The 25,284-nt window shown below is 36.3% G+C and overlaps 1 protein-coding gene across 1 annotated transcript in view; it reads right to left on the bottom strand.

The window, feature by feature from the left end:
• Positions 1-25,284, bottom strand: part of cntnap5b (contactin associated protein family member 5b) — a 62,165-nt gene that overhangs the window by 24,560 nt on the left and 12,321 nt on the right. The window contains exons 6-12 of the mRNA XM_052123738.1: positions 24,407-24,591; positions 22,537-22,680; positions 13,547-13,823; positions 9,192-9,335; positions 8,771-8,942; positions 1,713-1,819; positions 335-454 (exon numbers count right to left, since the gene is read on the bottom strand). Of these exons, the coding sequence (XP_051979698.1) occupies positions 335-454; positions 1,713-1,819; positions 8,771-8,942; positions 9,192-9,335; positions 13,547-13,823; positions 22,537-22,680; positions 24,407-24,591 (1,149 nt within the window). The remainder of the gene's footprint in view (positions 1-334; positions 455-1,712; positions 1,820-8,770; positions 8,943-9,191; positions 9,336-13,546; positions 13,824-22,536; positions 22,681-24,406; positions 24,592-25,284) is intronic.

The following is a 25,284-nucleotide window of genomic DNA, read 5'->3' as shown; positions in this document are numbered from 1 at the left end:
CTATACAATATTTGGTGGTTTTAATATTGTGGCTGATCGGTGTTGGATAAAGCACTTTGTAAACACTGTTTTGAAAGGTTCTACATAAGTTATACTTAATTACTTAGGTTGGCACAATATATGGAGTAAAATAAAAAAGAACATAGTTTTAAGTTCTAGCCCAGCACTTTATAAAGATGACACTGAGAATGCTGGACTGCATTCACATCATGTAATATTCTTTATGTATTTAACATAAAAAAGCCCTGCATATATTTGTGTCTCTATTTTTATCCCACACCACCAGTATTAATGTTAACGCTCATGTTTTTTTTTTTCCCCTCGGTGGTCTCACCAGTTATGTTGCAGTAGACGATGGTGGATTTGAGCGGTCCGCTTCCATCAGGATCGATTGAGAAAAATCCTGAGGCACTTCCTGTGAGCCGGTGGGCCTCACAGGAGGGTTCAAAGATAGCTGACCAGAAAACAGCAACAAAATATCAAATCAGTTCATGTTCAGCTTCATCAAACAAACCAAGTGCTTATTTGGCATTTGTAGGGAAGATACTTTTTTAGTTTTTAGTTATGCTTAAAAACAACAAACCCAAGTGTTTAGAGTTTATTAACAACATAAAAATTATATTAATAAAATCATACTATATTTATTTATTAGTAAATATATACAAAAACTAATTCTCTGAAAATAAGTCTTTTAAATGTATCTTTTAAGTTTTAAGGATGTTTAGATATTTGTAGTGTAAAAAAAAATATTAAATGAAAAGTACATTAAAATAATTTATAATATAGAGTAATAATAATAATAATAATAATAATTTTGTTTATTAAAATAAACATAACTCTAAATATTCTCTGAAAACAAGCCTTATCTTTTTTAATGTATATTTTACGTTTTTATCTTTTAACTTGAAAAGAAAACAACAAATAATTAGTATATTAAAAGTACATTAAAAATAAGCAGATTAATAAGTTAAGTTATTAAAATAAACTTTATTCTAGATATATCCTCTGAAAAGAAGTCTTATCTTTTAAACGTGTATTTTATATTATAAATATATTTAGATGTTTTTACTTGTAAAGAACAAAAATAATTCGTTTATACAAAGTATATTACAATTATTTATTAATAAGTATACTAATAAGGATTTTTATTAAATAAACTTAATTTAAATATTCTCGGAAAATAAGTCTTTTAAATTTATATTTTATGTTTCAAGGATAATTTGACATTTTGACTGGAAAAGAAGACAAAAATAATTAATATATGAAAAGTATATTAACATTGTTTATTAATAAGTATACTAAAAAGTAAGTTTATTAAAATAAACTTAATCCAAGATCAATTCTCTGTAAAGAAGTTTTATCTTTTAATTTGAACTTTTACATTTGAAGGATGTTAAGACCTTTTTACTGTTAAACAAGTAAACATGTTTGAAAAATTGTTATTTTTCCACTTAGTTACAGTGTATTTCTTGATTTCTCTGCTTTTCTCTTTCTCCCACAACCATGCTAATGCTTACAAAAAAAAACAAAAAACACACAGACCTGACAAAATGCATGATTTATAGCTTGTTCTTTTTCAATCACAAAACCCAAGGGAGTAGAAAGTTTGTAGCTACTTAAACATTTTTTAAAAATTGTAAACTATGATCTCATTATCATTGTTGTTTGTGCCGGTGTTCTAATTGTGATCATTGTTGTTCTTGTCAACTCACAGTTATGACAAGTTGCTCCCGTGTACCCGGTTCCCGAGCAGTCACAGAAGAATGTATTCCAGGACTGAGAACATTCCCCGTCATGCTCGCAGTAGTTAGGAAGACATCTATGGGGAAAATAAGATTACTGTTCAAAGGTACAACTTTCACAGTACTTACAGGGGTATGGCAAATACATTACCAAATTACACAAATCACACAAATGACACACTGTGACTGACATAAGGTACAATAGCGATCGGTAATGCATTTCGTGCTAGGGAGAATTTCATGTGAGGACATGGCATCAATCAATAACAATAAGTGACTATTAGGAAATAGATGTGCAAGGCTGAAAGCTCACAAATGCTGCATCAATTTTGCGACAGACTTAATGCGCACTCAAGGATGAGAACGGTAGACAAGTGCTGAAGCATTGAAATTGTGATGAAGTCAAGTCAAGAACTCTCTCTTGCTCCCTGTGCGAGATGTATTTTATTGTCAAAGCGGGATATAGCGACTATTAGTGACTGTTGAAACGATTGACGACTTTGTTCATTCGCAATTCGGTTTATTGACTGTAAACAGGTTACATTTCTCATTTATTTAGAGTTTGATCTCTCTAATCATCAGGTAAACAATTTAAACAGCCTAATACATTACGAAACTCATAAAAAACATCGAACGAATCCTTAACGACAACAACAAATGACTTCAAAAGGGATCTTGCCCTGAAATTTATGTTTTTTCCGAAAGGCAACAATAAACAAGTGTTCTGATGCTTTGAAAATGAGAAACAATTTAATGTAAAACATATGCTAAATACCTGTGTGTAAAAATGCTTATTAAAACAGAAACACAGTTGCACTCCCTTGTTAAAATTTTATTCAACAAAACCATCTGGGTATGTACAACCTCTTTTGAAGTACCTCTCCACCAGCTAAACATTAAAGACTGTCAGATCTGAAAGGTTCGTTAATGTCCTAATAGTTTCTGTCACTAGATGAAATTGAATAATTGAATCAACTAATCAAATGCTGTACCAAATATTAATACCTGCAGAGGTGTGGGAAAAAGGACTTCAAAGAAGCGTACAATGCATAACTGTACTTTGATTAATTTTGCGGGAACAAAAGATCAGTATAATGAGATGACGAAAACACAGCTGTCAGGCTCCATCTCAACAGAAATAACTCATCTCCATGTAGCATGTGATGAGGGAAGGGAGTAGAGAAATGACAATCATCTTGCCTCATGGGCCAGGGGATTGCGGCCAGATCTGAAGCTCAACAGAGGATGATTCTAAACCAATACGAGCTGATCTGAGCGCTAATGGGCTCCCACACTGCAAGACGAAACTGGACTGAAGTTCAAGTCACAAAATACGGTTAAATACTTCTCTAATTGTGTTGTTTCTGCTACGTTAAGCACAAGAGCACAAAGGCCATTCTTTTGGAAAAATGTGCTTGATACAGAAATGTTTAAAGAAAGGCACTATGAATGGAAATATAAGGGATATATGAAGTGCAGTGTTAAGATTCTTCTCCTACTCTATGTTCAGTGTGATTAAAAAATTTATTTTGACATGAAAAAAAATGTGAGGAGCTTGTTAAAGCAGCCAACATGATGTTTGAGTGATAGCCCGGGCATTGCTAGGAGGCTGCTTACTGGCAAAAGTCAAAAAGAGCCCACAATAAACCGTACACATGCGTGGACATTGTTGTTTGGCGTTACAATATGCCATGCACTATTTAAATTAATTTAAGCCTACTGATCGCAGTTCAGTTCATGTGACAAAACAACATAGTGCCGATCACAGCGGAGTTTGTCTTTGGGAGAAACGCCAACAAAACTACATCTGGCAAGAAACCTAATTAAGTTTTACATTGAAACCTGTTTAAGTCAAAAGAGAAGAGTCTCTAGTTTCATCCAATATGCCATTTTTTAAATTTGAGCAATTTATCGCGAAACACCACTGTGGCAGGGCGGAGGGCGAGGCCAGGTTGTGATTCTGCACACCCGGCCCCTAATCAGGCTAATCAAGCCTCTGAGAGGGATAAAGGCCGACTGGAGATGGCGTTGCGACAGAGAGAGATATTTACGGGCAGCTGCCTGACACCAGTGTGTGTTTGTGTTTTTTTTGTTCAGTTTATAATTAAAATATTATTTATATTGTGAAGCCGGTTCTCACCTCCTCCTTTCCATTAATCCCTTTACAACCACGCTGCTAAACGCAATGTACACTAATGTTTACTTTAGCACATGTTTTCCTTAAAAATCCTATATTATTGTGCATTATCACATTGAGAATCAATGGGTTCAGGGCCGGCGTTGGCTAAATTGATGCGTTGGCCAAATTGATGCCCTACGCAGGGGTTTTCGTGATATGAGCGTGAAACAATCATCTGTGTTCTGCAAATGCTTTCGGGTCCTTGAATAACGCATAATGTGCGAGTAAGGGCAGCCGGTGTACTTTCAGCTGCCCTCCTAGGGTAAGACGGTGCCCCCCTAGGGAGTTGGTGCCCTACGCAGATTGCGTAGTCTGTTATAGGGAGCGGCGGTACTGAATCGGTTCATCCAAAAGTTGAAAAATGTTGCTTTCAGAGGCTTTATATGGAGTGCATGGGTGTATTTTGAACTGTTCTGAGACCAGTGCAGACAGACAGCACACTGGAGTTTAAGTCACTCACTAAATAGGGAGCATCCGACCAAAAGTTCAGTTTCAGGCTGCAGATGATGTTTGGACCACTCAACATGTTTGGCAGACATGGGACAATTATAATCAGTACATAGATTCAGAATTTATAATGTATAATTTATTTTAAGATGGTTGACAGTGATTGGATGATGCTGGCCAATACTTTGAAACTGAATTAATTATGCTAATTTCTGATGTAACTTCTGTAACGTCTCAAAAACATGAATAACCTACACTCCTGGAAACATTATAAACAGTTTGATTTAAAAACATCTGACTGACAATTTCACAACTTTGTCCCGCTGTCCACTTATGAAAAAGTATACCTTAGCCTTTAAGTCTCTATGATATTCTGGTCCCTAGAAATGGCTCAGATTCCTCCTTCATTGTATATCTGACATTTTGTACTTATTTAATCTGCTGCTAGGTAAAAATCGTAAGGGGTTTGTTCAGATCCCAAACCCTAAAGGCTAGGGTTTACTTCGTTTCTCAGTGAGACGGTCCAGCACTTAGCCTTTGAAAATATATTCTTGACTATGATCCCATGGATGCATTCAACGCATGCGCACTACGACTGCTTTGTGATACTATTTTAGGACAGTCAAATGCATGCGGCAACAATATGCAAAGACGACGTATGCAAATGGGGAGTGGTGGTGGCATTGTGGGCTAAAGCACATAACTGTTAATCAGAAGGTCACTGGTTCGATCCCCACAGCCACCACCATTGTGTCCTTGAGCAAAGCACTTAACTCCAGGTTGCTCCGGGGGGAATGTCCCTGTAATAAGGGCTCTGTAATTCGCTTTGCATAAAAGCATCTGCCAAATGCGTAAATGTAAATCTAAATGGTCCACACATACTGTGCTGATAACTAAATTTCTATCAGTTTCACTGTGCAAAGTATACTTTGGCTTTTAAGGCTGGGGTATACTTAGTTTTTCCGTGTGCTGTTCCATCTCATGCATGGTTCAACCTTTTAAAGTATACACTTTTGACCGCAAGTCCATATGGACGTGTTCGACGCATTTGCCCAACGACTGCTTTGTGATTTTTTTTTAGCAAAGCCAACGGCAGGTGCATGCACAAACAATATGTGAAAAGAAAATGCGTGTAAAAATGATTCACATGTCTGGATCACGGAGGATAGTAACATATTTTCGCCAACAAACCACCTCCTCTCTGCGGGCTCTATTCAGGGCAATGGGAGGGGGGCTGTTGGCAGGAGCCTTGGCTTCTTGGCCCAGTGGCCGCTTTCCAAATCTCTATTTGTCTTCCTGGATGTATCAAACTGAACTCAGCTGGCCCACGCCAGGGACTTGGGGTCTAGCTATAGGTTAGACAGAGTGATAAAGAGATGAAGAAAGTTGAAAAAAATACAACAACAAAAAAACAAGATATAGAGCGATAAAAAAAGTGTGTCTGAGGTGAAGTACACTAGACTAGCTCTTCATAAATGATTTAGGATAGTGATCAAAGGTCATCGCGGAGGACTGCACCTTCTCATGACTTTGGCACTTACTCTAGAGGACAGCCAAAACCTATAACTGCCTTGGTTATCTTGATTTTCTACATCTGATAAGCTTTACCGAACCAAAAACAGAAACACATTTCTACAGCCTTGGTACTCAAACGGGGACTCAAATTACAAGTATTTTCCTTCATCTTGACAGCCATAATGATAGTGTTCATTAAAATGTATGTCATGTCATTATGACATGTCGATAAGGAGGTATGGACGGATGTTAAGCAAGTGCGAAACCCCAAAATCTACTTGCTAAGCAATGCTGCACTTTATACTCTGGGAGAGGGACGTTATAAAGAATCCTTGTCCATTGCGAATATTCAGTGTAGGTATGTATGTATGTAAGTACCACTGCCGACACAGAGGTCACTGCTAAACCAAGCAACCTCCTGTTGGTCAATGGCGCAAATATGCAAGTGAAAGTACACCAAACTTGAACCACATGCAAAATTCTTGTTGGGAAATTTCAGTGCCACAAGAAGTTCATCTGGCGAAATTCCTTAAAGAGTGGATTCACATTTAGATGTGCAAAGGTAAATGTGACCAAGCCTCTACTCTGGGTGCTCCTTACTGACCAATCAAAATAAACATAAGACCCCTTAAATTTAAACGTGCCAAGTATGTTTCAATTTTACTTATGAGTCACCCATATGGGTCACCGTGGCTTCTTGTGCAGTGTTAAATTTGTCAACACCGTTTTGGCCAGTTTTGATTCTGAGGTGACGGTTGGTCAAAAAAGCATCTCAAATATTGTTTGACAAGGATGCATCAGACTGAGTGGGTCATGAAAGCGTGCCTGGAAATGTCGTTTCCCCTGGACCTTTCACAGCGTGTTGGCAGAGCTAAAATCACAATTCATCCCACGCCGGCTCTGCCAGCAGTCATTTGCCCAGGTGCCAGGTCTGAGCATTTGCTCATTGAAGAATGTGCCGTATGTTGCCAGAAAGACCCGCAGAGACGAGATTGACAGGAAGAGAATTTATAATCTCTCACCCTCTCTCTCTTTCTCTCTTTTTTTCCCTGGCTAGATTCTGTAACACTCTTACCCACACATGGCTAACTTTCTTTCTAGCTTTCTCTTTGTCTAATGCTCTTACGCCAGCTTTCTTTCTTCCTTAAGTGTCTTTCTTTCTTACTTTCATCCTTCTCTTTTTGTCTTTCTTACTCCCATCTATCATCTATTCTTTCTTCCATCCATCCAACATTCTTTCCTTTAAATTTTTTCCTTTTTCTGTCCATCAATCATTTGTTCTTTTTTATTTTTTATCTTTCTTTCTTTCTCATCCATCTAGATTTCCTTTCTTTTATCCTTCCTACCATCCTTATTTTCATATTTCTTTCTTTCATTCAATCCCTTCTTTCTTCAATCTATCCATCCATCCTTTATTCCTTCCTTTGTTCCTTCCATTCTTTGCTCCATCCATTAATCCTTCTTTCCATTCATCCATCCATCCTTCTTTTCATCTTGCCTTTTTTCTTTTATCTTTTCTTCTATCCATCCATCCATCCCTCCCTCCTTTTCTTTCTTTCTTTCTCTTTCTTGCCTAACTATATTTCCTTCCTTCCATCCTTCTCTTCATCTTTCCTTCCTTCCATCCATCCATCCATCCATCCATCCTTTACCCCTTCCTTTTACCCCTTCTTCCATTCCTTCCTTCCTACCTTCCTTCCATCTATCCATTCATCCCTCTGTCCTTCCATCTGTCCATCCATCAATCTATCCTTTCTTCCTTCCCTCTTCCCATCTATCCTTCTTTTCATCTTGCATTGCTTCCTTCCATTCAGTTTTCCTTCCTTCCTTTTGTCCATCCCTACTTCCTTCCATTCCTCCTTACTTTCCTTCCTTCCTTCCTTCTATTCATCTTTCTTTCCTTCCTTCCATCTTTCCTTCTTATCTAACTTTCATCTATACATTTTTCCGTTCATCCTTCCTTCCTTTAATCCTTCGATCATCTTTTATTTCATCCTTCCATCCTTTATCTTTCCTTTCATCCATTCCTCCAACTATCCTTCCTTCCTTTCATCCTTCCTTCCTTTGACTAGCTTTCTTTTTCTCTAAAACTCTTACTCTAACCTATCTAGCTCTCTCTTTCTCTCTCGGGCACTCTATCTCATCTTTATTCCTCCGTGTTTATCTTCCACTTGTGTGTACATGTGTGCTGTAAAGTAGACCGCAGAAAACAGGCCAGGAGGCTGAGGGATGGAGGATAATGGAGAAACTGTCTCATCTGCTCATACCCTCTATCCATTCAAATCTGTCATTATATTGCTCACAGTGCAAGCAACAGTGTCGAGCGCTGTGGTGTCACGAGCACAAGGAGAACACGCATACAAATGCACTGTAGCAAGACAAAGCGATATGTTACCCACATCACACACACATATGTAAATACCACCTTTAAAAGCAGCAGCTCTCTCTTTCAATAATATCCGGAATCTCTCTTTCCCAAGCTTGATAATTACTTCTAATTTATTGCAATCTTCCAAACACTGAACAAGAGTGTAACAAAGGTTGCGTCCTTGTCAGATGCTAATGCTATTCAAAATTATGCCCACGGCTTTTGTGCTCACCCAGAATATACCACTGTTAAATAAACTTCAGCTGCATAAGGTTTGTTTTTAGTCACATAAACAACACAAAAACCATCAGTCCTCTTAGGCAAGGTTTCCAAAGATTTTATGCAAAAAAGGTGAAGGCCAATTAGCTTGAAAATCACTAGCATGGATTTTAACATAGCACTTTTTTTTATTTTGCAGCTGTGCTTGTTTGTGTCGCATTATCTCATAATGAGTTAATATCAGTTGTTTAAAAATGTACTTGTTATTTGCATATCAAAAAGAATATCAAACAGTTATACCTGTCACGAATGCCACAGATGTCAACCTGGATTTTGCTGTAGTTTCCAAGCAGTCCTTGTTGCACCAGGTAAAGGTTGATTGGGTGGTTGTTTATGACAACAGAGCGAATGCAGCCTTGATAGGCCAGCGTTGGATTCCGACATCCCAGATTGGCTAATGTTGGTGGACAGCCTGTTAAAATATTTACAAAACTACTTTTCTTTTGTTCTGTACTCTAGTTCTGTAACACAACATTACATATCATTGTTCTTTACATGTTCTTAACACAATGCTAGTGATTACGCCTTCATCATAGAGACAATCATAGACATGGTGATTAAGCAGCCCACACAATGCAGTTTTACATAAACGATCCACATCACTTCACACCACTGGCTAATTTTCACAACCAATGCATTTAATTATAAAATACCACCAAACCTCCAATTAACACACTCTTCCCAGGCTGTGCCGTCTCTTTCAGCAGCAAGGTCGACGGTGGCTCATCATCTACCGAAAGAGACACCTGCAGTCCACCCACGCTAACGGACATGGTGTGCCACTGGCCATCACTCAGCGCCTGACCTGGCAGAGGAAGACACAAAGCGACGTTACACCTCAAATGCTGCACATTAATCACGGCGAATGATTGACAGATCTGGGGTTTGGGCGCTGGAGCTGAACGAGTTAATCTGCATATGTCAGCTCGGTAGAGAATCCTCCATTACCCTTGAGAGGGATGTGCAGAGAATCAGTTTGGTGTCTGCAGTGGCAGCCTGCCAGGCAAACCGCATCCAAAATTCAGTCGACATACAGGTATGTCTGCCAAAAGAGTGTTAAACATCTAAAATTCCTGTTTAAATTCTTGGAAAATGCTTTTATGGGGAATGTGTGCACATGGAGCTTGATTTTGTTTATGTCCTTGTATGGTGGAGACAGAAACATAAAGATAAGCAAAAAATTTTACATATACTACTATCCGTTGGGGGTTGTTACTGTCAATTACAATTACTGTACAATTACTGTGCATTCATATTGAAAATATGAAAAAAATATTTTCATAATTCACTATTTTTGTTTTCTAGTAAAAATATCAAGCATCATTAAAAATCCTTAAAAAAAAACTTCAATTTACTTGAGAAGAAAAATTGTAAGATAATAAGACTTGTTTTCAGGGGAGTCTATCTTTAACATTTTAAAAAATATCTTACTAAGGTTTGTTAGATATATGCTCTAAATTTTGTTTTAAATAAGTTGCCTAGAAACAAATGTAACACACCCACACATACACAGTTGCCACACTGTAAATCATGAACACAAAATCTATTTTAAACCTTGAAAACAAAAAAAGTTTTATGATTTTGAAATGTTTAAAACAAAGGTGATGGATGAATGGATACTGTAGATATTATTACAGTCAGACATACAGACAGACAGACAGATGATAAATAGATAGATAGAAAAGAATGAGAACAAAATAAATAAAAAAGAAAGACAGGCAGACAGACAGACAGACAGATAGATAGATATTGTCAAACAGACAGACAGACAGATAGATAGATAGATAGATATTGTCAGACAGACAGACAGACAGACAGACAGACAGACAGATAGATAGATATTGTCAAACAGCCAGACAGACAGACAGACATACAGACAGACAGATGATAAATAGATAGATAGAAAAGAATGAGAACAAAATAAATAAAAAAGAAAGACAGACAGATAGATATTGTCAAACAGGCAGACAGACAGACAGACAGACAGACAGATAGATAGATAGACAGACATGTAGATAGATAGATAGATAGATAGATAGATAGATATTGTCAAACAGATAGATAGATAGATAGATAGATAGATAGATAGATATTGTCAAACAGTCAGAAAGACAGACAGACAGACAGACAGACAGACAGACAGATAGATAGATATTGTCAAACAGATAGATAGATAGATAGATAGATAGATAGATAGATAGATAGATAGATAGATAGATAGATAGATAGATATTGTCAAAGAGTCAGAAAGACAGACAGACAGACAGATAGATAGATAGATATTGTGTCAAACAGACAGACAGACAGATAGATAGATATTGTCAAACAGACAGACAGACAGACAGATAGATAGATATTGTCAAACAGACAGACAGACAGAGATAGATAGATATTGTGAAACAGACAGACAGACAGACAGACAGATAGATATTGTCAAACAGATAGATAGATAGATAGATAGATATTGTCAAACAGACAGACAGATAGATAGACAGACAGACAGATAGATATTGTCAAACAGATAGATAGATAGATAGATAGATAGATAGATATTGTCAGACAGACAGACAGACAGACAGACAGACAGACAGATAGATAGATAGATATTGTCAAATAGGTAGATAGATAGATAGATAGATAGATAGATAGATAGATAGATAGATAGATAGATAGATAGATAGATATTGTCAAACAGTCAGACAGACAGACAGACAGACAGATAGATAGATAGATAGATATTGTGTCAAACAGACAGACAGACAGACAGATAGATAGATAGATATTGTCAAACAGACAGACAGACAGACAGACAGATAGATAGATATTGTCAAACAGACAGACAGACAGAGAGATAGATAGATATTGTCAAACAGACAGACAGACAGACAGACAGATAGATAGATAGATATTGTCAAACAGATAGATAGATAGATAGATAGATAGATATTGTCAAACAGATAGATAGATAGATAGATAGATATTGTCAAACAGACAGACAGACAGACAGACAGACAGATAGATAGATAGATAGATATTGTCAAACAGATAGATAGATAGATAGATATTGTCAAACAGACAGACAGACAGATAGACAGACAGACAGACAGATAAATATTGTCAAACAGATAGATAGATAGATAGATAGATATTGTCAGACAGACAGACAGACAGACAGATAGACAGATAGATAGATAGATAAATAGATAGATAGATAGATAGATAGATAGATAGATAGATAGATAGATAGATAGATAGATAGATAGATAGATAGATAGATATTGTGTCAAACAGATAGATAGATAGATAGATAGATAGATAGATAGATAGATAGATAGATATTGTGTCAAACAGATAGATAGATAGATAGATAGATAGATAGATAGATAGATAGATAGATAGATAGATAGATAGATAGATAGATATTGTGTCAAACAGATAGATAGATAGATAGATAGATAGATAGATAGATAGATAGATAGATAGATAGATAGATAGATAGATAGATAGATAGATATTGTCAAATAGGTAGATAGATAGATAGATAGATAGATAGATAGATAGATAGATAGATAGATAGATAGATAGATAGATAGATAGATAGATAGATAGATAGATATTGTCAAACAGTCAGACAGACAGACAGACAGACAGATAGATAGATAGATATTGTGTCAAACAGACAGACAGACAGACAGATAGATAGATAGATATTGTCAAACAGACAGACAGACAGACAGACAGATAGATAGATAGATATTGTCAAACAGACAGACAGACAGAGAGATAGATAGATATTGTCAAACAGACAGACAGACAGACAGACAGATAGATAGATAGATATTGTCAAACAGATAGATAGATAGATAGATATTGTCAAACAGATAGATAGATAGATAGATAGATAGATATTGTCAAACAGACAGACAGACAGACATACAGATAGATAGATAGATAGATATTGTCAAACAGATAGATAGATAGATAGATATTGTCAAACAGACAGACAGACAGATAGACAGACAGACAGATAAATATTGTCAAACAGATAGATAGATAGATAGATAGATATTGTCAGACAGACAGACAGACAGACAGATAGACAGATAGATAGATAGATAGATAGATAGATAGATAGATAGATAGATAGATAGATATTGTGTCAAACAGATAGATAGATAGATAGATAGATAGATAGATAGATAGATAGATAGATAGATAGATAGATAGATAGATAGATAGATAGATAGATAGATAGATAGATAGATAGATATTGTGTCAAACAGATAGATAGATAGATAGATAGATAGATAGATAGATAGATAGATAGATAGATAGATAGATAGATAGATAGATATTGTGTCAAACAGATAGATAGATAGATAGATAGATAGATAGATAGATAGATAGATAGATAGATAGATAGATAGATAGATAGATAGATAGATAGATAGATATTGTGTCAAACAGATAGATAGATAGATAGATAGATAGATAGATAGATAGATAGATAGATAGATAGATAGATAGATAGATAGATATTGTGTCAAACAGATAGATAGATAGATAGATAGATAGATAGATAGATAGATAGATAGATAGATAGATAGATAGATAGATAGATAGATAGATAGATAGATAGATAGATAAATAGATAGATAGATAGATAGATAGATAGATAGATAGATATTGTGTCAAACAGATAGATAGATAGATAGATAGATAGATAGATAGATAGATAGATAGATAGATAGATAGATAGATAGATAGATAGATAGATAGATAGATATTGTGTCAAATAGATAGATAGATAGATAGATAGATAGATAGATAGATAGATAGATAGATAGATAGATAGATAGATAGATAGATAGATAGATATTGTGTCAAACAGACAGACAGACACTCAATTTCTTGCTTCCGTTGTTGCACACAAAATGCAAAATAAAAGCAGTTTCATTAGTGGTCTCAGACTTTTGGACCCCACTGTAACACAACTAACACCATACAATATCTCACCTATGACGATGTCTGAGCTTTGCAGAGCTGATCTGTGGTGTGTAAGTCTAAGTTGCCCATGTACAAGCAGCACCAGCAGTCTCTCAGTCTCTCTCCTCAGCCAGGTGGACAGTAACATCCCTTCCCTGTTCCACGTTCGGAACTGAAATGTCACAGACAGTTGTTCCTTGGCTCCGTCCATTACACCGTCCGCAGGAAGTGACAGGAAACTGCTGCTGGAGCTCAAGAAAGTGGCAGACACAAGCTGCGGCTCTGAGCAGGTAAAGGTCACGTTTCCCTGAAATGACAATTTATGGATTGTAGTGCTGGTTGAATAAATTCAGATTCTTATGTTATGTCTTACTTTTTACTTCATATCCATTAAAGGGATAGTTCACCCAAAATAGCATACAATCCATACAATGTCCTTACAATGCAAATTAATATTGTTCTAACTTTGAAGCTCAAAAAGCACATAAAGCACATGTTCAGCAGATGATGTCTAACACTGACAGCCGAAAGAATAATTTTTTTTTGGGTGAACTATCCCTTTAAGAGCCCATGTAGTTAATATTGTAGTATTCACACACAAACTGTACAAACATCCTCTACTAACCTAAACACAAACACATGTAGAAATATATTTGTCTGACATGTTTTGCCCGCAGGCAAGCAGACAGACCCACCAGGGAATTAACAGTGAAGTCAAATGTCAGGGCTTCAGTGACTGCATGTCTCCAAGGAAACAGAGCAGGGGTCTGTTTTTAGACCAATACTCCAATAGATGTGGACTGTATATAGTGAACAATTCATTGATCCAACTTCCTGTGTGTTCTCAGACAGCGAGCGCCATAACAGAACCGGTCTGACTGGCTCCAGACCTGTAGACCATTGCATGGAGACAGTTGGATGGAAAGAACATGTGTGGATTCTAAAGGAAGGAGGTTGCGGACTGCTCGTAGGAAAGGGTGAACTAGCTAAATGCATTTAAGTAAAAACCCAAACATCACAGAACTTCAGAACACCCAAGGATTCATCCCCACGCATCATGGCTTCTGGTTTGAGGGAATGTTGCCGTGTCTGACAACCGCTGTTCCCCGCTTTCTTTGATGTTAATTTTAGAGAGATTTTATGCATCCCATTTGAAGTGACCACTCGTGAATTTTTATGGACTATTGACTTTTCATCTGTCTGAGATCTATGCAATACTCCCACTGCATCACCATGCTCGGATTTGACCGGCCTACCTAGGTGTTCTGGCCTGCATGGAAATTGAATCTTGCTCATGTAGATGGGCCACCAACGATGTTTTGTCTTCTGTTGATCGCTCTGGCTTGCTGGAGCTTGGCCGCTGATTTTCGTCAGTCCAAAGCGAGGAAATTGGTGCTTATTTGCCGGCCCATGTTTTTATTGTTTTCCCAACATGGTGCTTTATTACTCTACTGTGGATTTACAGCGACTGAACTCGTCGTACCATCTTCCCGTTGGAGTCTACAATCATTGTGCTACCCTTGGTATCACACGTCGCCCCCGGTATGTCCACCAGGGATCTTGCCAGGATATCTACTCGAGGATGCCGGCCATCTCCCCCGACAAAACCACATTCCGGTTATCTGGTCTACACGTCGCTTTTCCCCACTGGTTCAAGCGATGAGCGTCGGAGAGTCCATTTTTTAAATCAGCTCTCATAAGAGTACAAATTCTGATACAGTCAAGATGGCCTTAGTGAATGCAAGGTCAATATCAAATCAACCTTTTATTCCAAATAACTTTTTTATGTCTCATTCACCAGACTTTTTATTTGTGACTAAGACGTGTCTTAACCCCGGGGATTCATAGTCTCTCTGCGATCTCTGAACATTTGGTTGAAGCTTTTAATGAATTGGGTTCTATTACTCTTGACAGTGTTTCTCCACTTAAGCCAAGGAGAGTAAAGGGTACCTCCCAGCCTTAGATAAATGATGTCACCTGCGCTCTCAGACAAGAGTGTAGAAAAGTGGAGCGAAAATGGAAAAGGGACTAGCTTCAGGTCTCATCCGATATTCTAAAGGCATGTTTAATTAATTATCAAACATCAGTAAAGGAGTCAAAATCAAAGATCTTTTGAAAATGTATTGCTGATAATGCAAATAGACACAAAGCTTTGTTTAAGACAATTGATTCGGTTTTAAACCCTGTTACTAATGTCTTTCCCAATGCTTCCACAGAGACCTGTGAACATTTATTATATTACTGTATTCACAAAATAAAAAAATATGCATTTCCACATTTATCTCCACCTGCCAGCTGTCTGTCTCACTCAGACTCCATATCCCAGCTAGCTGATGTAATTTCAACGATGAAATGTTCAGGTTACAAGTTTGATGTTCTTCCTGCACATCTTTTCAAAGATGTTTTTAAGACAATTTGTCCAAGCGTGACAGCTATAATTACAGTAATAGCTCCCTAGCTAATGGACCAGTTCCAGCTAGTTTTAAACATGCACTTATGCAACCTTTGTTAAAAACCCCATCTTGATTCAGCAATACAAAGTAATTACAGGCCAATTTCTAAATTGCTTTTTATTTCCAAGCTTTTGGAAAGAGTCGTGTATTCACATTTCACTCTTACCTGAACACTTTAAATTTTTTAGACACATTTCAGTCCGGTTTCAGATCGTGTGTCGTTTGATGCTAATGACCATAACATTCTTCTCAAATGCCTTGAGTGTATGGTTGGCACCCAGGGTCTGGCCTTGCAGTGATTGGCTTCTGAAAGATAGGACCTTTTCTGTAAATGTAGGTACTTTGTCCTCTACGTAAGCCCCCTTATCTTGTGGTGTCCCTCAAGGATCCATATTAGGTCCATTATTGTTTTCCCTTTATGTGCTTCCACTGGGTTAAATGTTTTGGAAATATAATATCGCTTATCACTGCTATGCTGGTGACCCCCAGTTTTACCTTCCAGTTAGACCAGACACTAACTGCTTGTTTGAGAATCTGCTGAAATGCCTTGAAGACATTAAAAGTTGGATGGCAAATACTTTTTTGCAATGTTGATTTCCTCTCCTGTCTTGGAAGTCCAGTTAGGTCCATTTTCTTCAAATGTACAAAAGAAAGTTAATCTTGGGATAATTTTTGACTTTTTGCTTCTTTTTGATAAACAAATTAGTTCCCTTAGTTATTAAGGGAAGCTTCTTGCATTTCAGATTTACTGCAAAGCTAAAACATTTCCATTCTGGTAAAGATCTGGAAATTGTGATCCATGCTCTAATTACATCGTGGCTAGACTATTGCAATTCACTGTACATTGGCCTATCTCAATTTGCTTTATCTCGCTTACATATTGTTCAAAATGCAGCAGCCAGGTTTTTAGCAGGGTCAAAAAAGAGGGATCATATTTCCCCCATGTTGGCATCTTTTCACTGGCTTCCTGTTATGTATATTATGTCATAAAATCTCATTTTTAATAACGATACAAGCTGCTGTCACTGTTTGAAATTTCGTACACATTTTTAACAAAACAATTCACAAGGTAGGAACCGAATAATGAAAATTAGGGGTCACGATTGTGAAATTTGGCTGACAATTAATTGTCAAACAAATAATTGCGATTATGACGATTAATTGCCTGTTTTAGGGCTATGATGATTCATTGTCTGTTTTAGGTGTTTCACGAATATGACGATATTCAAAACGTATGATTGACAGTCAAATATAAAAGTATAAAATTTAAATAATTAAAATAATATATTAATTATCAAAATATGCCTAAATAACTAAAATATATCTCTCTTATTTGTCTGATTTACTTGGATGTTTGTTTTCTTTTGCTTCTTTTGTAACCCAGCCATCCTGTATAGGTATTATATTATATTATATTATATTATATTATATTATATTATATTATATTATATTATATTATATTATGCAATAGTAAAATATTTCTGCCTTAAATTCTTCACTTTCGCACATTATTTTAAGTTATTTTAATTAACTCTCAAGCCTTTATTTCTCTGAAGGAAGACTTTGAGATTCTGTTTCTTGGATGTTATCATCTCCACAGAAATAGAGTAGGGCATCTCTGTCTCACTGCCTGTTATTAACACTGCGTGAATAAACCCACAATGACCACAGATATTTGCCATTACATGGCCATTAAGTGAAACCGGAGCGCTTTGCTTTCACAAAATTAATACGTTTACACCTTGTTTATATTTTCATGGGAGTTTGGCGCAAGCCTCTGTAGACAGTGTGCACATCAAAGCCCTTGAGAAGTGGTTCATCTTCACACTATCTCAAGAGAACTGCTCTTGTGACATCCGCGGTATGGTTCACTGACATGCTCAGAGTTCAACTGAAGGAGACACAAGTGCTTTTTCCTGCACGCTCATGAGACAGCATGCAGGGAAAGACGAGGCTGAATCCAGCTTCTTAATCAACTGCTTTTTATTCAGTAAAATGGCCTCTGTGCTTCCACACTACACAACTCTATCACTGGCGAGTGAAATGTTAATATTTACTTGGCAGTGGCTAATAACAGAAGTTTTTTGGTCGCGTAGTGTGAAATTTACTGGCATACACGAGTGATTTACTCACAACGTAGAGGGCTTCTTTTACACCCTTACTCTCCATCCAGAGAGCTCAGATCTTCCAATCAATTATTTTTGTTTGTCCCCCATTGTCGATGTAAAGGGTGATCAGGCCTTTTCTGTGGCCGGACAAAACTTTGGAATCGTCTCCTCTATCACGTGAGGTCTGCTTCATCGTTATCTATTTTAAAATCATCCTTTAAATAATTTTTTTATTCTTTAGCTTTTGAAAATGTTTAAATGATGGATGTTGATTGATTCTGATTCTTATGTATATGCTGTTTTATTGTTTTTATTCTTTATATTTTTCCTCTTTATTATTGTGTTTCATTTTCTCTATTGTACAGCACTTTGGAAAAACTTATATTGTTGTAACATGTAAATGTTGATTGACTGATTGATTGATTGATTGGTTGGTTGGTTGGTTGGTTGGTTGATTGGTTGATTGATTATTGATTGATTGGATGATTGGATGGTTGGTTGGTTGATTGGTTGTTGATTGATTGGTTGGTTGATTGATTATTGATTGATTTGATGATTGGATGGTTGGTTGGTTGATTGGTTGTTGGTTGATTTATTGATTGGTTGGTTGATTGATTGGTTGGTTGATTGGTTGATTGATTATTGATTGATTGGTTGGTTGGTTGGTTGGTTGATTGGTTATTGATTGATTGATTGGTTGGTTGGTTGGTTGATTGGTTGGTTTATTGGTTGATTGATTTATTGATCAATTTATTGATTGGTTGTTTTATTGATTGGTTGATTGATTGATTGGTTGATTGGTTGGTTGATTGATTGATTGTTTGGTTGGTTGATTGATTTATTGATTGGTTGATTGATTGATTGGTTGGTTGGTTGATTGATTGATGGATTTATTGGTTGTTGGTTGGTTGGTTGATTGATTGGTTGGTTGATTGATTGATTGATTGATTGACTGGCTAGCATCACGAATTACCCGGGTCAAATCAAACCAATTAAGATACACTTAACATATTACACTTAAAACGGACATAAAATGTTGTAGACATCTGACCTAAGTAATCCCTGGCACAGTGTATCTGACACTGCGAATCTGATATTCCAAAGTCCCACTATGATCGTGCTAGTTCCACAAGAGACTCCATGCCTCATTGCCTAGACCTAATTGGGCTCCAAATGTCCCTTAGGAGCCTATATATTTGCCTCACTGAAAAACTACTGCATAATTGAAAGAGAGTGAGCGAGAGGTAGGGATAGATGTGTAGAGAGAAAGCTGGCGTCTGCTGTGAAATTCTCAGAGGGTGGCCTAGAATAAGTAGGACTCAGGCCTCTCTGTCATTACTACTGAACTATCTCCCGGTCCATTAAAAGATGCAATATCCAGCATGTGGCTAGATTAATGGCAAATGCGATTAGCTGTTCGCTGGTGTAGCCCACTGCACTGATATGACAGTGGACGGCAAGCCATTACCCATGATCACAGTGAGAAATGGATGGTAACAATGTCAGAGCACAAGAATAAGATCTCCCAAAATTACTTGATTTAGAAATGATTGTAAATCCACAGTCATAATTATTGGTTTATGTTTAAATTAGGGCTATTCTGAGATTAATACATTAGTTATATTTAATGTAATTTTATTTTATATTTTACATTTTATTTTAAGCAATTAATGCTAAATCAGATTTCACTAGTTTCAAGTTTTTCCCCACTTGCTAAAATTGGCTTATATAGTCAGAGCTGTAGCCTAGAAAGCTGCGCTCATATCATGTGGAGCTGATGCATCGGTGACCAGAGTTCGAGTCCCGGCTCGTGATGTCCTTTCCCGATCTTATTACCACTCTTCTTCCCTGTCATTTCCTGTCCCCTCTCCACTAACTCACCAACAAAAAGCCCCAGAAGATAAAGAATAAAAAAAGTGGCATATATACATTTCCAGGAGGTACACACTGACTCGACTGCACATCCTAGTACAGAAACTGATTGTGTGGAGACGTTTGCAGTAGTTACGTCCAACACATGTCTTGGGTATTATAAACACAGAAGCATATATGTATGGAGAATGGAGACTGCACACGCAAGTGGCGAGCTAGGTGTGGGAGAGATACGGGCAAGCTGACGTGTCTCTTTGCATCGTGCAATAACGCTCACTTACTGTCATTGGAGCCAGTGTCAAAAGCAAAACCGCGCGATGGACTAAACGGCAGCCAGAGAAAATTATAGTTTTGAGATTTTAAACTTCAACATTCAATTTGTTTTATATCTGTATGTATAGTACCTAATAATCCATAAGTAATGTATCCTTAAGTTGCCATTAAAGCTTGATATAAAGTGAATCTGCCCATTTGATCCTATAATTGAAAAAGTCGTAAAACGGCAAAAGATTTTGCCCAACTTTTAATTACAGCATGCCCACTAATTTTATGCCATGTATACATAAAACATGTATTAAAGATTTATACCTGAGAAAATGTGCCTAAAAAAACATTTTAACGTACATATTTAAACAAAAATTTTTAAACGAACAAGTTCTTGCAAGGTTTGAGACCAAGTATAAAGTAAATACTGTATATTTCTAATATTTTTTTAATGTTTGTTTAATTGGTGATTAATCACAGAAAACTGTGCGATTAATTAGTAAACATATTTTTAGCGATTCACAATTTAAAGTCTTAGTTTAAACATTCTAAATAGCCAAAAATATAATAATAATAAAAAAAGTGCCTGAAAAATTGTTTTTACATTTTTACATGAATTTATTTACGTTTAAATGTTCTAATAATAATAAAAATGCTTTATAAAGTGTTTGAAAGCAAACATTTTAATTGTGAAAAGCAACATTATATTTGTATAATTATCTAATTCATTGTGCGAAACTTACGGATGTATGCACATTTCACAAAAATAAATGAATGAATAAACACACACACACACACACACACACACACACACACACACACACACACACACACACATATATACATATATAGTGTATATATAAAATTAAGCCTATTTTGGCAACATTAAGACTTTGTGGCATAATATGGCAAAATATTAATATTTTAATCATAATAAATATCAGTGGGTGAATCTTAAATAATCAGAAATATATCCAGGCCAAAATATATATATATATATATATATATATATATATATATATATATATATATATATATATATATATATATATATTGAATTATTATTATTTATTGGGCTTTCTCAGCAAATATGTTGGTATGCCATTAATTGCGATTCATTTGATTGATTATTTAATTGGCGTACCATGTAATTAATTCGATTTAAAATGTTATTTAATTGACAGCCCTAATACTGTATACATACATACTGTATAAATAGTATATAAAATGAAGCTTACTTTTAGCATCTAAAATCTTGATTTTGTACCATTATATTCATGACAATTAACCAAATTATCCCTACAAATTCTTGTTTCCATACTATTATACTACTAGTAGAATTTCTGCAGTATACAGTATGTACACGTATATTGTGCAGTAATGTATGATATTGTGAAAAATTGTACGTATGTTTCAGAACTCAGAGAAAAGAACCTGGATTATCTACTTTAGCTTTAGTCATAACGGTATAATATTATGACACTTGCAGGGAAATATGCTTAATCGTCATGAAAATAATGTCACAAAATTCTTTAAGAAATTATTATCGTTTTCATTAAGCAAAACCAAATTTCTTAGTTATTTCTTTTGATTTATGGGGTGAAACGTAAATGTGTTCTGGACACATTTTGTGATATTCAGCCAATTATATCCTGTACATTTTAATATATCAATAAATATGAAATAACCTGCACATTACACCTCTGCTGTAGTCAGATAACCAAAAATATGTTATTATGCTATTAAGATATCCCTCTCATAAAAATCCCTCTGTTATTTCAAAATGACTGCAATTTAGTCCCAAGACTTTCATGAGGTATGAGGTATTTGTCAACTGGTCATTTATGAGGCATAATCCAAGTCCCGAGCAGCTCTAGGAGACTGATTGCGCACCTTGTGAAAGATATTTTAATGATATTGCGTTCAGCTCGGTGGGAATAATGTGGACAAAACCACAATTCATTCTCTTAAAAGCTCCCTTGTGGAGCCAAAGTGTACTGGCAATGGCTCTAAGAAATACTGTAGTAACGCTGAAAACAGCTCAGTGGTTAAGGCTCTGGGTTAAAAACCAAAAAGGTCAGAGGTTCAAGCCCCAGTACTGCCATGATACCACTGTTGGGCCCTTGAGCAAGGCCCTTGACCCCATCTGCTCCAGGGGTGCTGTTTCATGCTGACCTTGCACTCTGAACACAGCTTAGTTTGGATATGCAAAAACAATTGCATTTTATTGGCTCTGTACCTGTACTCTGCACAATGACAATAAAGTTGAATCTTAATCTTAATGAGATGACTAAGAATAAGTGTATAAGATAAATGTCCTCACCACACTGTAGATTTGAGGTTTGCGTCGTTTTGCTAGGTCAATGATGTTGACTCCATTGTAATAGAGGTTCTCTATACATCCATGGAAGTTTTTCCTCAGGAATGTGCCTGGTTTTCCAGGAAGAGGGATGCCTCCAAAGCTGAGCTTTGTGAAATGAATGGGAAAAACAAAGATGGAGAGGTTTTAAAACATGAGCGGGAAACGTGTTCTTTTAATTTTGAAGTGATTTAGCTTGTGGCATTATACTCTTTAATTAAAGTAAATAAAAATTAACTGGTTTAGGTGAATCTTTAAACCACTGGGTAAAATATTAATAATTAATTTTAACATCTCTTTTTTTGACTGCCAAAAGTGAAGACAATTTTACTCAAAAATACAGTGGCAAGAATCAGTATGTAACCCTTTGGAATGACCTGCATTTATGTATACATTTGTGTTAAAATCTGGTTTGACCTTCATCTAAATTACAATAATGAACAAACACAATCTGTTTAAATTAATAATTCACAAATTGTTGTATTGTTCTTTTACATATTGAATACATCATTCAAACATTCAGAAAGCTAAATTAGAGTCATGATTTGGCAATCCTTGCATCCAATTACTGAAACGAGTTTGAAGGTGTGGGTTAGAGTTACTTTGACTTATAAAAAGCACTCAAACATTTTGAGTCTGCTGATGTGGACCATGCCTTGCAAAAAAGAGATTTCAGAAGATCTACCATCAAGAATTGTTGCTTTGCATAAAGCTGGATCGGTTTACAAAGTTATCTCGAGAGCTTAAATGTTCACAGTTAGAAAAACTGTCTATAAATGGAGACGTTTTAGTACTATAGCTACTCTCCCTAAAGTGGCCATCCAGCAAAAATGACTCAAAGGGCACACAGCAGAATGCTTAATGAGGTAAAAAAGAACCCAAGAGTGACAGCTAAAGATCATTAGAACTGGTTAACATCTCTGTTCATGAGTCTACTATATGGAAAACATTAAACAGGCATGGTGTCCATGGCAGGACACTACGAAGTAAGCTTTGCAACAAAAACACTGCTGCATGCCTGATGTTTGAAAGACCACTTTAACATTCCACAACGCTACTGGGAAAATGCTTTGTGGACTGATGAAACTAAGGCTGAATTGTTTGGGAAGAACATGCAGCACTACATATGGCATTAGGAAGAGTTCCCTTCTGAACATTGTGCAGGTCTAATCCGCAGCTACCGGAAACGCTTGTTTGCTGCCAATGGAGGATCAACCACTTATTGAATCCAAGGGTTCACTTACTTTTTCCACAGCACTGTGAATGTATATTGGGATGTGTTTAATTAAGACATGAAAGATTATCATTGTTTGAGTGTTGTTAGCTTAAGCACATAGTGTTTCCACATTGAGATCACATTTTATGACACCTAATTCCAAAGAGTTCACATACTTTTTCTTGCCACTGTAAATGTTAAAGTCCAAAATAATAATTTTCAATGAAACTGGATGCCACTCAACGCAGAGTATTACTGAAACGTTTAAACATTTATTGCAAAATAGTCCTGACTGTTTCACTTACTATTTTAAAAGTGTATACTCTGCAGTTTACAATAAGTAGTAACCTAATAATCCATTTTGAACATTGGCAGTATGTTACAGGTAACAAACGATCTACTACGCGTTCCAAGATGTAATCCGCAAAACGTTTTCGGCAATATGTGCATGTATTCTTGGGGGAAATCGTTTTCTTCGCACTGGATTTTAACTTGGAAAATAGTTCAACAGATCTCAGAGTGGCTGAAATGAATTCAAATGGACAAATATTTATATATATACAATATAACAGTAATGTAATAAATATTTCCAACCTAAATAACCGAAAACATTCTCACCTCATAATCGACTTCCAGTGAATCATCCAGTCCACCCGTCCTCACATGCCTGGTTAGTCTGTCGACGGTGAAGTTGATCTGTTTGTTAAATCGTTCGATCAGGACAGAGTGCCAGTGCTGATCGTCCAGAAGACTACCCAGAAAAACAGAAACATGACCGCTACTAGGGTGCGTCTTGGCGTCGTCTGGAGAAAAAGACAAGGAGCGAAAATGAACAAAATAACAATACGTTTAGCATAATCTCACCCTCCGTTCCGCCTTTACACATCCATTTCTTTAAAGGTCCATTTTGCAAACTTGCGTACATAAAATCAAGCTTAAATAGCTAGAATTGTTAGCATTCATGTACTTCTGTAGAGTAGGCTGCGTTTTGTGTCTAAAGCACTCATTTCCAAATGCATGATGTATTTGTCGTACAATGTTTTATAAAGATCAAATCTAATGAAAATCACCAATGATCAAAATGCAATGTAAAAAACAAATGTCTGGATGCATTACGGTAATTTGGTGGAGGGCATTTTTTTATTTATTTAATTGTGCTGGTAAACACAACTGAAGTGTGATATTAACAATCAGAGCATGCTGGGTTCTTACAATACCATTCAACTTATTCCATCTGACTGCGGATGCTAAATGAACAAGGCAAGGGATGTGCTGGGACTCTTCATAAGATCTATGTGACAGCTCGCACACTTAGATGTGATTACAGCGCCGATTCTGCCACTTAATCAACTCTTCGTTTTACAACAGCCTCTCATGTGATTACGATAAGATGCTACGATTGCGTCAGCGAACATTTCTTTTTGGTGCACTGTCTGAAGAGTTCCAGAAATACCAAACAAGTGGAATGACCTAAACACTCATGCATCGCTGTAAAT

Source organism: Xyrauchen texanus, chromosome 50 (assembly GCF_025860055.1).
Source record: "Xyrauchen texanus isolate HMW12.3.18 chromosome 50, RBS_HiC_50CHRs, whole genome shotgun sequence".
Lineage (NCBI taxonomy): Eukaryota > Metazoa > Chordata > Actinopteri > Cypriniformes > Catostomidae > Xyrauchen > Xyrauchen texanus.
Note: the sequence above shows the minus strand (reverse complement) of the source record. Positions and strands in the feature narration are given on the sequence as shown.